At 42.9% G+C, this 14,613-nt stretch overlaps 1 protein-coding gene across 4 annotated transcripts in view; it reads left to right on the top strand.

Annotated features, from left to right (window-relative positions):
- Positions 1–362: 362 nt before the first annotated feature.
- The window catches only part of tfpia (tissue factor pathway inhibitor a), a 45,955-nt gene continuing 31,704 nt past the window's right edge, over positions 363–14,613 (top strand). For 2 of the 4 annotated variants that reach the window (XM_060039768.1, XM_060039767.1), the window contains exon 1: positions 365–556. In XM_060039768.1, the coding sequence (XP_059895751.1) occupies positions 469–556 (88 nt within the window). In that variant the 5' untranslated portion in view covers positions 365–468. Of the gene's footprint in view, positions 557–14,613 lie in introns of all 4 variants that reach the window. The other 2 variants (XM_060039769.1, XM_060039766.1) reach the window with 2 other exon arrangements.

Below are 14,613 nucleotides of genomic sequence, written 5' to 3'. Positions count from 1 at the left end.
CTGAAAGTGAACTTGTAATGTAAATATGTAAAAAAAGACTTTAATTATGTAAAAGAGGATGCGATTGTTTCCTATGACATTTTTGTTTTCAATGTGTGCATTATCAGCGTCAAGACAGGTTTGTGTGTGTGTGTGTGTGTGTGTGTGTGTGTGTGTGTGTGTGTGTGTGTGTGTGTGTGTGTGTGTGTGTGTGTGTGTGTGTGTGTGTGTGTGTGCGTGTGTGTGTGTGTGTGTGTGTGTGTGTGTGTGTGTGTGTGTGTGTGTGTGTGTGTGTGCGCGCGTGCGTGCGTGCGTGCGTGCGTGCGTGCGTGGGTGTCTGTGTGTGTGTGTGTGTGTGTGTGTGTGTGTGTGTGTGTGTGTGTGTTTGTCTTTGCGTTATCAGCCGGAAGTGCGCGCCGAAGGAATCCTCAAGCCCTTATATATGCGTCCAAGAAGTTTCTCCTTAACTTTGCGCTCTCCTCACCGAGCATGGCTGCAATCAACACGGGGTGGATTCTCTGCGTCTTTTCGCTCTGCTTCGGCTCCGTATCCCAAGCTTTCCACTCAGCTCATCAAGGTAAGACACTGGGAAAAAGGAGTCCCCACACACGTCTTTTTAATTGGCGATGTCAAATCTAACACGTGGCGCTTTTAGTCCTGCATACTTCGTAAGGTGTACGCAATACTTTTTGAAAAGTGTCTCAGGCTGTGCGTAATTGGCAGCCTACAGGTAATACGAATTGAAAACTGTAGGCTACCAATATATATATATATATATATATATATATATATATATATATATACACTGTATATTAGAATGGCCTACCAAATGGTACTCCTTTTTATCACCAATATGTGTAGCCTATATCAACACTTTGTATTCAAACACATGAAAGCACAATTGTCTCTCTTTTGAAATTAAAAGACAAAACATCTTGACGAGTCACTTGGCGAGGACAATTGGATAAGGTAATTGTGTCTTGTATATGATCACATTTATTCGGTGACTTATACTCATGACTCAGGTGATGAATGGTTCCGGCATCTTCCACAGAACCTTGTATAAAAGTCTCACATCGGACGTCCTGTGAATTGGTAGCCAACACGTTTTACCCTGTGCGTCAAGACGCAACGCACGGTCCATGAGAGAGACCTATTTGTGCTTCTGACCCAAAAAGGAAAAGTTTACTTTCCCTCTTTGAAACCTCAAACAGCGCAATAAGAACCTATACATTAAAACATGATGGGTGAATCCTCCGCAGCACCGTTTTTTTTCCATCGTCCACATCAATAACCAGCAGCTGACTTTGGGCGAATTGGCTCTCGAAGACCAGAACCGGAGCTTCCGACATGCTACAGTCCTCTCTGCTGGTGGAGGGCTTCAATAAGGCTGTTTGGATGAATGTCAGGGATTCAACAACCTGTGAAAGCCTCGAGTCGTCCAGTACAGCGCATTGAAGAGGGGGGGAGCCATTTAATACTCTTACATCATCCATTTCGCCTGAAGGTTATCACCCTACGATGTCTGATGAAAATACAAAGAGTATAGAGTTCCATATATTGTGCATTAGCCAGACTCCCAGTCCATTGTTAACAGGGCTTGAGTGATACAGACCAACGGGTTATCATGGAGATAATCACATTGTGCTGTTATCATGTTATGTCAATTAAGGCAGATAACGATCAGTATCTGTCTGTTTGGGTCAGTTGCAGCTTCTACTTGCTGTAGTTTGGTCTGGCTTTGCGAGACTAGATGCAGCTTGTTGTGTGTGTGTGTGTGTGTGTGTGTGTGTGTGTGTGTGTGTGTGTGTGTGTGTGTGTGTGTGTGTGTGTGTGTGTGTGTGTGTGTGTGTGTGTGCGTGTGTGAATGTGCATTTTTTCAAGATTGTGTTTGTGTATTTGTTTGTTTTGAGTGCATCATGATGTGCAGCTATATAGGCGCTAGAGGACCGAAACAGTCTGTGCCAAAATTTCCAAACACACAAGCCATGTCTGGACATTCCTGATCAGTGGTCTTTCTCAGACATCGCCAGGCTGTGTCTGCATGCAGGAATGTTTTTGTTTTTGTAACTCGAACGACTTGTTACTCAGGAGTCTCGGATGCTGTCTGTTCCTGACTGCCTTTGCATGTTAGAAGTCACCAGATGCAAACTATACCCTCCCTGGGTGCTACGGCATATGTTGTAGCACCAGCCGCCACTGCAGCAAAGCCATGGCTATCCTTCAGGGGAAAAGCTTGCCCACTCACCAACCCGATGCCTCAGAACGATACATGATATCGATGGAACCGACCCAATTGGCTGCCGTCGTTACAGGATTTCACATTCCAACCCTGAGGTTGCGGGTTCGAGGCCCCGCTCCTTGGCAGTGTGGTGTCACAGCATGGGGGCGTTGCACCGTCACATGAGCCGTGTTTTCTCGGTAGCGGCAGTTATGAGCAGCAATCAGAGTTAGTTATGGGCCATCCTTCAGGATTAATTACCTACTTTCTCACAATGTAGGGTCTCCAATAAACGGAAACATTTCTATTATAAAAGGATTTCCATCTGATTTTACATTTTATTTAGTCGCACAGCACGTTGTGATAAAGTGCTATCTTGAGTGATTAACATTGGGATTCACATGAGATACATGTGTAGTTGTTTATTACAATTCTCCTTATCATATAAATTACCCAGGCTTATCAGGGTGGTAAATTGTTCCATGTTGACAAGCCCTGTCCAGTCGTGGGTAAGCTGATATACTACAATGATGTTTTTTAATCAGAAGTTGGTAACCTTTTTTCGTTTGGATCGAGTTGTTGTGTTGTTTGGTGCTTACACACAAGAGTTAGGTCTCTGACATATTTGCCGCACACACAAATATTTGCATTTTAATTGCTTTTTGTGCCCGTGAGACATCAGACATAATGATTACTAATGGATTGCATATCAACAAAATTGAAGTTAAAAGAATAAAGGAGGAAGAAAAAAGTTAAAAATAATAATAACTCAATCACTTACGTTACCTTCAGTTGTCACTTGAAATATTTTTAATCATTGTATAACTATTGTTGATTAATTCTGTTTAATCTATCACAGCATTGTCCTTATTTATATAATCCTATGATGCATAATAGGCATTGACTACTACACAACAGTCATGCTGCAAACCTCAACAAACTGATTGCATGCCTTCATTCAGGTGCCTTGCTTCAGGACACGTGCCTTGCTCTCATTGCTAAGAAGGAGTGGCACTTTATTACGTGGCCGCATAACCTGCCCTAGGGCCCATAAAGAGCTGTTGGATTACGCCATAGGTGTACTTGTGGGACAAAAACACATTTCCCTCTCTCTCTTTGTATCTTTCCCTCCTTGCCCCACTCCTCTATCTCCCTCTCTCCCTCTCTCCCTCTCTCTCTCTCTCTCTTTCTCTCTCTCTCTCTCCCTCTCTCCCTCTCTCTCTCTCTCTCTTTCTCTCTCCCTCTCTCCCTCTCTCCCTCTTCTCTCTCTCTCTCTCTCTCTCTCTCTCTCTCTCTCTCTCTCTCTCTCTCTCTCTCTCTCTCTCTCCATATTTAGACATTATAACCAGCGGGGCTGCCGTGGTTATATTTGTTCCTGTCCCAGACTATTTCTTCAATCGCGTGTTGACGTCTGCGCTGCGTCTTATTAGAATGTAGGGAAAATTAATTAGTTACGCGGCGCTCTGTGTTGAAAATAGTTCCGTTGTGTTGAACCCTTTAAGGAGATGAAACTGTACGAAGTCGGTGGTGTGGCGTTTATTTCAGTCCAGCAGATTTAATGTTTACAGCCCTATCTGTATAATACAAAAATATAGTTGTGTCTAGTTATTCAGCTGTGAGTTATCACATTATGCTCCCATTATTTAGTTGAATCAGCCAATGTTCATTCATCCTGATTGGGAAGTCCTCCTCTTCGTCAATAAGAGATGTCTAATTTCGTCTGAATATTTTTGGGTTGTTTTTCTCCCAAGCTAATCAGCCTTTTCTTCTTTCATTCCTTTTTAACTGATTTACCGGCATTGGTTTGGTCTCACATTCTTATACTTACCTCCTGGTTGCTCTGGCGATGACTAACGACACCTGATCCTTCCAATCTCTCTGCCTCACAATCCACCGACCCAAGGTGTGTTCTCCCATTTGTTCCTGTAGTAGACCTCCTCTTGCTAACGTCGCTGCCTGGAGGCAACTCAATTATCTATCGCCAAGGCCTATCCCGAGAGACCTGTCGAATCTAGTGAAAGCTGTGTGTGTGTTCGTATGTAAGAGTGTGCAAGTTTGTTTGCATGTCATGAATATTTCAATAAGAACATTTAGAGACAGAAAAGCAACAGATACATCCATGCGGGTTGCGGCAGTGGGCCGTGGGACTGGAGTATTGATATGGAGATAATGTGTCCAACAGCGTGAAACGTGTCAAGCCAGCAGACACCGAGGCTAATGAGGGCCCGTGTTCCCGCACTGCCTCGCTGTTCATTAGCTTCCTGCCGACGTCGTCAAAGCGCTGTCACAACGATGTCACGGCTCCATGTATTCCTTCCTTCTCCCTTTTGTGTTGTGACTATGAAAGATTAGCTTCTTGGATCGACGCCTTAATACCTGGCGGTGGGGTGACTGCTCGGCCGCAGTTGTGTTCGCTGTGTGTGGCTCCGGGCGGGATTAGATTGTGGAGCCATTAGTGATGGAGTTGAATGGGTTCTGCCCTGTCCCAGTGGTGGGATGTACCTCCGTACTGTATGGGGTCCGACCTCTGCTTGGGGTGCTGCCTCAAGTGGCACACATTAACCTGGATGCCATGCTCTCTCTCTCTCCTCCATATCATTCTCTGTCACTCTTTCTTCATGACTCTTCTCTATTTTCTTCATCTCTCTCTCTCTCTCTCTCTCTCTCTCTCTCTCTCTCTCTCTCTCTCTCTCTCTCTCTCTCTCTCTCTCTCTCTCTCTCTCCCCTCTCTCTTTCTCTCTCTCTCTCCCCTCTCTCTTTCTCTCTCTCTCTCTCTCTCTCTCTCTCTCTCTCTCTCTCTCTCTCTCTCTCTCTTTCACACACCCCAAGTCTCCTCTGATACTGTGTGGTATGTGCAGCCTCATCAAAAGACCTTATTCACATAACTTTCTAGAATCTTTTGAAACCATGGAAACTTATTTTAAATTGTGGGGTTGCCTGAATTTTCGAGGAAGTTTTTCCTCCAAACTATCCAATACGGCCGCTAGTTGAATAAGGTCTTTATGGGACAAGCAGTCATTAGTTTTCTCTCTCTCCTCCCCTCTGACACCAGTCAAAAACAAAATATATTGGCTATGACTGAGCTGGTGATTAGAAATACAATCGCAGAAGCAATCGCATGTTCTTCAATTAGATCATTTTATGTCTGACTCACACCATATACCATGACGCAAAACAGGATTGATTTATTTGTCGTACATTAATCATCATAAGCTACACCATATCAAGTTGATATGACTGTACAAATATCATATGAAAACAAATTATGTTGTGCAAGCGTGTGTTTGAGTGTGTGTGCTACATCCCGTGAGCTGTTACAGTAGGCGCTCCTTTACGACTTCCATTCTTATGGCGCCGCATTCCAGGGAAAGGGTTACACCTTCTGCCTCGTCATCATCATCATCCCACAGTCAGCGCAACACTACAGCTGCCCCATCAACGCCTCCTCCTGACACTTCCTCGCGTGTCCCCTCTCTTCCTCAGGGAAACCGTTCCCCGCATCTGACCGTTCCTCGAGAAGGTCTGAAGGGCCATTATCTGCCTGCATGTCGATTAGCTGCTGCCTGCGCCACCGCCAGCTAGAGCCGTGACTCTCGTCCCAACCTCTTTTAGTCTGATGTAGTCGACCACAGCCCCCGGTCGACATGGCTCGAGCACCCCTTCAGCCAAACGAAAGCACCAAGTGTTTTGCTGCGAACTCACGACGCATTAGAGTCGTCGAGCATCTATATTGATATTGTAGTTGCCTAGAGCTCTTCACACTCGGAGAAGCTGAGGTGTACTTATGTTCTATTGGTCAGCAACCAACATTTACATTTATATTGTATTCAACAAATGTATTATTATATTATAATATTTCATAATACATGTCATATTTCATATATTATATCATATCTTTACATACATACACAGAAAAATAGCCATTTTAATTTGATTGATTATGATAAAGGTCAACTGAGTCCAAACGAGTGGGGAACATTAACTTTGGTAGTTTATTTTACCAACCAACATTTTATTTTTATTTTGTCACAACGCTGCTATGGAAGTTAAATACAGAGACGATCTTTTGACCCAATTATTGTGCCTGGGCGATGACAGAGAGTTGATTCACTTCAGGGTGTGCGGCAGAGAGAGAAGAAGAAAATGCTAATGTATGAAATTGAAATGTGTTGACGTATTCTTACTGTGTAAAGTTAAATTTGTAGGACCTGGGTGAGCATTATGTGTTGGCCTTTGGATGACCGAAAACCCTTTTAATATATTGCCAGCCATACTGCATGGTTGGACAGTCATGGGCTTGACTGTTAATTACACACCTTAATGTACTCGTTATCCCTTTTAACCTTCACAACGATTCATTCTTCCTTGTTGAACATTAACCCCATCATTAAGTGACTGTTTTGCAACTGCTCCAATGGCCCTTGTGACTCATTGACACACACACACACACACACACACACAGATGGACACAGGGTGGGATGGCGACAGTCGTCATGGTGAGTCACTGGGTCATCTGCAGAGGGACATGATAAAATGAGTCACATCTTGAAGAGGAAACACTGTGTGTTAGTGTAGGGTTTCAGGAAACGGCAGTTTCTGTGGTCCTGCTCACCAAGTCAGCCAGAGATATGTTTGCTGTATGTTTGTCTCGTGATAAAAGAACTGACATTTATTTTTAAATATGGCTGGAAGAAGTTGTGGTTGTGTATGTGTGTGTGTGTGTATGTTTCTTTGCATGTGTGCATTTCGTGCATTTCCTCGTGTGCATCCGTGTGTTTGGGTTTTGTATTTCTGTGTTGGTGTGTATTTGTATGTGTTTATGTGTGCTTGAATTTCTGTGTGTTTTTGTTTGTTTGTATACGTTTCTGTGTGTTTTTGTGCATGTGTCTCATTCGCATGGCTTTGTCAGCCTCAGTTATGTTGCCCAAGTTCTTATTTCTCAGAATTTCCTGTGTGAAACGTGCAAAAGCACAGTTAGTTCCTGCCCGCATCAGAATGATCTTGTTTTCCCCTGGAGCATGTCACCCTCACATCATGTGTAAACTAAGCAGCAACATAAAATCATTGTGTGCCAGGAAAACAGCTATGATGAAACCAAAGCCAACGGAAAACCTGGGAAGCCTTTTTCAGAAACACCAAGATAAAAGACATGAAATTGCACGAAACCAAACCGCCGGTACATATTTTTCTTTCACTCTGTGTTTGGTTTTTCCTGGCACACTGAACGTGTTCCAGCTGGAAGACCCAGCGGTGTCGGGTCAAGAACACCACAGGTAGACGTTTGAACAAATCAAACACGGCGCTGCTAAAAACCCTGAAAGATAACAAGCCCAGCTAATGTTTGTGATCATGCAACCAATCATCCAGCGTTCTGTGACGAGGCGATCGCATGTTCATGTTGTGCAGTTGGTCAGAATAGCCAAGTCGATCCCCACATAAAAGGTTTTAGGTTCGAACCCTCTGGGGTCTTGCGGTCTACGGAGCTGCAGCCCCAAACAGTAGACTGTTGTTTTGGGCTATACTATCCTTTTAGGATTAGTAAAAGTCTTAATCTGTTGTGCACTTTATTGTTTACTTTAGTGTGAAGAAATGTCTTGTCTTTATCTGTTGTGCCTGTGCACTTTATCTCTTTCACCGTTGAATAGTGAGAAACGTCTTTTAGATTCATTTGTATGTGTGGTACATGTGTGGAAATGGACAACAAAGCTGACCTTGACCTTGACGTAAATGCATCTAAACAACAATGTAACAAAGTCGCTTGGCATTTGCTGAAGTCGAATAAATGTTAAAGAGTAGAGGAGCTGTGTGCCAAAGAGCACCTGACTATCTGTTAATCTGCTGGGCGTGGAATTACAAAAGGGGTAAAACAGATGTATGGAGAAGGAATGAGTTTGTACTTGTTGGCGGCATAGCACTCATTGGGTTCTCTTTACCTCCTTGTAAGGGACTGAGAGAAGGCTCCGACATGTCCAAGTGCTGCCTGCGTGTAAGTTGTAATCTAGGAATTCAATTTTATGACCCATGGGAGTCATCGCCACCACAATGAGTTGTGCAAGCACAACAGACATGCTCTATTTTGGTCGAGTTTGTATTATTAATTCCCTATAAAGCATTCCCACACATTCAATTAGAGAGAACCAAATTGGAAGCAAATCAGTCTGATGCGATAAGACAGATTTTCCTGAACTAGACGAAAATATTTTGTTCTCAATTTCACTTCTTACTTTTCACAATAAAATGTTCCATGTGATACAATACAACATAGAGATACACAAGGCGACAGAAAAAACATTATAATATAATTAATAAACATATTTATTTTGCTGCAATTTCTTCTAGACACTCAATGCCGTCTACTTGTTCTCAGCCATTTCCGTGAGTCTGAACTTTTTTCCAAAGGTCAGTTTGGAAAAAAAATTCAAAGGAAGTGACTTTACATGACTAACTGTAAATGATGAGCCAGGCAGGACCTTATTTCGCAGAGTTATTCAACTCCCATCCCAAAGGTACCTGGTTCGATTTCCGATGTCTCCAGCATGACCTACACCTGTACCTGCTCCTCCTGACCGGTGTCTGCATCATTGTTTTTGCTAAACGACAACATTTGATAAGACACAGACCATAACCTGCCTAGGAACACACGTTATTATAATCATCTCTACTGGATCTGTGTCCCAGAGTGAGGGGCTGTGCAGAGCTCTTGCGTCACAGCGGCCTATCCCCAAGGGGTCTGGTTGGCATGGCGATGTGCATGTGTTTCGACAGCTTTCTGAAGCCTGCGACATGATTGCTGGTCTGTGCACACGCAATACATTGCTTTCTGTAAACACCCTTGTATCTAATGATTCTATGATCCACATGTAGGACAGAGATGACATTCATGACCCCTGAAATAGGTCATCTTGACCACGGCTGTTGTTGTAGAGATGGGAACTACACACTTTTGTGCCGTTGAATGTGGTGGCCATTACTCTTAGAAGTAGTTTATTAGCAGCTACTTTTATCCTCAGCTACAGACAGAGAATTTGGAAACATGCCATTACAGAGCAGGGCTTCTTGCTCAACTAAACTTGCAAGTTTGCCTGCAGAAATTGCGGGATCGAACCCAGAACATTTATATCGGGAGTCAACCGAGCTGTTTTCTGTTTGCCTTGTATAAGCTTTGATTGAAGGTTTTTGGCTTGGTTCAGTGGCCAACCGAGACTCTAACCTTCTCCACTAATTATTGTCTGATGCCTGGAGCACAGATGCAAAATAAGTTTGTTTTGGGGGTTGTTCACACAACCACCTGTATAGCCCTGCATATGTTGAGCCCAGCCCGCCTTTTAGACACAAGCAGGCTGACAAAACTTTTTTCTGACACACAAAGGCATCTTAAAAGTGTGTCTTTCCGATAACATGTTTGAGCCTTTATACTGTTTCACCTGTGGCTAAACCCAGTGCATTAAAGTTTTGTCCTATCCAGTGGTCTCTAATATGATGGGCTACAATTGAAGCCTTTTACAGAACAGAAAATCACTGTAATTACTCAAAATGGGGCTGCTAAAGGTTCGCATTGTATTTCTTGACCCACATTTTCCATTTAACTTAATGTTATGCTCCTTTCTTGTATCAAATATTCACACTAGATGTAACAGCTAGTACTGGCTATGACCTTTTTTTAAAGAAGCAATATTTTTTAGAAAGCGTGTAGAAAGACCATGTGGAAAAAAGGCCTTTACCATTTCCATTTCTCTATTAAAGCTATTAGCTAACTAACTTATTAGAGGAGTGCCCTTTTACTTATGAGGTACACATGATTTTTAATAATATTTATGTATAAACATTCTTACCGAAATATGCATACAGCTAAAGAAAGAAAGGTAGACCAAACAAACCAAAGAACCAAAGAAGGCTGGAGAAAATGGAAGGGAGTTTCAGGTGGTTGTTGAACATTACAGTGTCAGCAAGAACTCTCTATACGTGGAGCTGAACACAGTGGATTAACACTGAAATGTGAGATAATATGGGCACTGTGGGACACATGGACTCTGTATCAGACTTTTTTAGATTATCACAACGCGATATGTTTTGGACTAGGGCTGGGACGACGCGTCGACGTTATCGATGACGTCGACGCATAAATTATGTCGAGGCGAAAAATGCGCGTCGATTCAAAAAAAAAAGAAGAAAAAAAAAAAAAGATGGGCGGCGCCGGAGCGTAGTAGCAACGCGAGTGGCTCTGTCACGTTAAAATTGTACCGGGGCGAAAATTGTACCGGCCTACGTCATTAGTTGTTGACAAATTCCAAACCTGCCTGGCAACAGACGACGCGATTGTCTGTTGCCTGGCAACGGGCGATCGCGTCGAATGACGTAGGAAGGTTCTTGAACATTCGCGAACTTTCATGCTCGTTCATTGCACTCCTTCATTGAGCGTGACAAGACAGGTTATTGAAACCTGCTTTAAACACTCAGTTTACTTGCTAAATTCGATTAAACAATTCAATACAATACAAATATAAAGTAAAAACAAGTGTTATCTAGCGATCCGTTATCTGTATTATGTTATTTGGTGTTCGGCAACATAAGCGCGAATGGTTTTTGAAACCTGCTTTAAACACTCAGTTTACTAGCTAAATTCGATTAAACAATTCAATACAATACAAATATAAAGTAAAAACAAGTGTTGTCTAGCGATCTGTTGTCTGTATTATGTTATTTCGTCTTTGGAAACATGAGCAAAATGTTTTTTGAAACCTGCCCGGCAACGGACAACCCAATCAAATCAGTTGTCAAGTTGTCAACAACTGATGACGTAAGCCGGTACAATTTTCGCCCCCGGTACAATTTTAACGTGACAGCTCCTCAGACTTTCATAAGTGCATGGCGCCACGCACTCGTTCCTCTAAAGTAGGGGAATTCTTTAATGTAAAAGGAAACGATTCCGTGATATATGTCGTCTTTGCAAAATGGAGATGACTTTCCATTCTAGCACCACGGCAATTCACCAGCACCTGAAGAGGCGCCACCCGGTATCAGCTGCAGATGACCGAGCACCGTAGAATTCTAAGAATGTGCATTACTTTGCACTTTTATTTTGGAATTTAAAGGCAATAAACATGTATTGAAATGTTAAGGAATTCATATTTTTTTCATTCAGATATGTAAATCAACATGTATAGATTGCTATTAGTCAATTAATGGGGAGATAATCGATAATCGAAAAAAATCGAAATGCAAAAATAATCGCTAGATTAATCGTTTAAAAAATAATCGTTTATCCCAGCCCTATTTTGGACCCGGCATCAAAGGAGGCGGCCAAAGCAACGTCTGATGTTGATAGAAGCCAGTAGGGTGTGCGATAGGGCCCTCTAGCCAGCGGTTTGTCTCGTCTATCCTCCGTCTCTTCTCTGACATCTGTCCCTGCGGTTCTGCTTTCATACAGCAACACACGTAATTCATTTAAAAAGGGGAAAGAAACAAGCTTTGTCTACCGAGGACAAAGCAAACAGAAAAATCTGGAGGAAAACATTGTCCTTCAGAAACTAACAACATCCATTCATTAGAAAATGAGTGGTTTAATTCCCTTATCTTACTCCTCCTCTCCTCCCCCTCCTCCTCTTTGTTGGAGGAGGAGGGAGGAGGGTGCAAATGTTTTTGAACGAGCGCTTCTCCACACCACAGTGGAGTGACTAGCACGGCTCTCTTCGTCTCATCTGTATTGTTTGAGTGGCAGCCCAAGGAACAGGAAAGGCAAAGATCAGTCTGGTATATCGACCCCCTCCTCTAATCATCTACAGCGGCCGCTGCTGGAGTCGTGACATTTTGCAAAAGGCTGGATGAAGCCTTTTGCCCTCGGCCCATTCTTCAGGCCATCGATCCCCACTGCCGGAAAAGACCCCGTTGGTGGCTATGCAAACCCTTAGAGCCGTTGTGTCAAAGAGCCATCGTCTCGGAAGGCTTCTCTCACATTCATACGTTATAGTCAACTCTCTTTGGTCAATAGAAATATAGAGTCGGTGAAAACATGACCAGACACATTCTGGTGATTTTCCATCTTAAGTGGAAGTTCAGCCTTTTGAAAGTTTGAGGATGATTGTGTGCGAGTTGAATTCACTTGAAGGACAGTTGAAATAAGGAGAACCACCCTGCATCGAATCCACAATGCAACCGGATGTATCACAATAACACAAAAAACTGCAAATTCTGCAATATGGCTATCTTTGTATTCATTGATTCTTTTGTAGAGCCAGACAATGTAATGATTCCACAAGGCTGTCACTAAATGCCAGTAAATATTTTAGCATCGATTCTCCCTCTCATGCCTTTTGTGTTTTCCAAGCACTTTGATGAGAGGAAGTCAGGAGTGAGACAAATGGAACGTATCTAAGATAGATTTGACTTCGGGATTTGATGCAGTACTTCTGAGAAACGACCAAGGACCGGAGCTTGAAGCACACTGCAGGCAATATACAGGTATATGAAACAATCACATTTCAGTTCACACAGTCACACAGAACTCGTCAAGCAAAGGTATTAATGTGAACAACGGCAATGTAACCTGTTTATGCAAAAGCTGCCTCAGGCTCCAGGACAAATGGAAAATGGAAACAAAAGTAGCTTGTCAACGTACTGAACATTTCATTTATGCTATTTCAATAAAGACAGTAATACGTGGCGTCACATGAGAATGAGAAATATGAGTAATACCTTGCCAGGAGACAATCCTGATGAAATTCTGTTCCGCTACACAGATCAGTCTGGACCTCTTACTACCTACATCGATTTCCTGAAGTTACATTGTTGTAGTTGATGACTTTTCGCGTCAATCATCATACATTAGCAAATAACGATGTGAGTTTGGTGTGATGACGGACATTGAGGAGTAGCAACTTGCATGGTGCTGAGGTATTAAAACTGGTAATAAGCCACAGATGCCGTGAGAGATCTGAACCAAGAAGACAAGGATGCCAGTTTGAACAAGTTTACCACACATAATTAATAAGAACCCAGTATACCTCGGAGCCCTCATCGACCGTTCAACAAGAAATAAAGACAAGCATCAACAGGCCAGCCATTGTTTTATGTCTTAGAAATTGGTGGATGTCTGCTTTTATCGCCCCGCTTAGCCACTAAAGTAGACACAAAACGTATCTGTCACTTGGAACTTCTTGACTGATACTCCACTAAGGTTAGTAATTAGACCATGGATTTTCCGTGATGAATACTTTTCTTCTGCAAGGAGCTTAAGTGCCCCCACGTTTCTGTGAATCATGTTGGTTGTCTTGGCTTGTGAGTCTATGAATAACTCGTGGAGCATTTTGTAAATGGGACATCGTGTCTGGCAGATGGTGCTTCGATATCGGCCTCCCCCCACATCCCCTACAGCTCTGTATAACGAATGGCCAACTGATGTCCACCCCAATGTTCGCCATATGCTTCTTTGGAGCTGAGCGGTGGCCATTTTGTGTTTACTACATAGTCATTTAGCATACACTTTAATATATTGCCACGCGTCATTAATGAGCTCAGAGGAGTGGAAAACCTTTTCCTAAGTATACACGGAAAATAGTATAATACGTTAAACAACCGGAAATAGTTAAACCAAATCATTAATTTCTAAATAATACTTTGTCATATTTCATTTTCTTTCACTTTTACAATATTCAGTGTAAAAATGTAATTTAATTGTGATAATAAAGTATATTTTAAGCCTTGGTGGTCAGCCACAGGCCTTTGCTGAAAGAGCCGAGTACAGCCCTTGAGGTTCCGGACCCCTGAGCTAGAGCGTCCTACTCTAGGTCCCCTGAGAGGTACACCGTATAACCTTTCGCATGGGCGTCGAACCGAATTCTCAAACGTCTGAATTCTCCAGAGTGTTTGGAAATGACCACGTGTCACCAGGCGCTTTGGATCAGCCCATCAGCCTCCGTAAGGCCTAAAAAAAATTTGTTCGGTTCCGGTTTCCGACCGACCCTGTCAATTTATGTGCGACCCAAATAATTGTATGAGCTTAAAAAAAACATAAAAAACGTTTTTGTACAGCACCTCTTCATTCTGTACAAGGATGAGCGCGTTTTCTCGTTTTTAAATTGTAACGAACTACCTATCATTCGCTGCCGCTGAAAAAAATAAAAAAATAAAATAAATTCCCTACCTACCCATGGCCTCAACTGACAACCAACAGGAACCAAACTTTTTTTTTTTAGGCCTAATGCCACCAGGGGAAGCCCACTTTACCCCATCGATCGGCTGCACAGCAGGCTCCCGCCGTGGTCCTCTAATTGCTAGCGTGTGTGTGGGAGGGTTCTGGTCGCCACGGCGTTGCACTTTACTGAATGTCAGCGTGGATTGACAGAAGCGTTGGTGCGGGAGGGAGGACATTTCCCCCCCCGTCTCGGGTGCCGTTGTGTTATTATCTGGCGATGCCA

The sequence above is a fragment of the Gadus macrocephalus genome, chromosome 20 (assembly GCF_031168955.1).
Source record: "Gadus macrocephalus chromosome 20, ASM3116895v1".
In the NCBI taxonomy this organism is placed as follows: Eukaryota; Metazoa; Chordata; class Actinopteri; order Gadiformes; family Gadidae; genus Gadus; species Gadus macrocephalus.
Note: the sequence above shows the minus strand (reverse complement) of the source record. Positions and strands in the feature narration are given on the sequence as shown.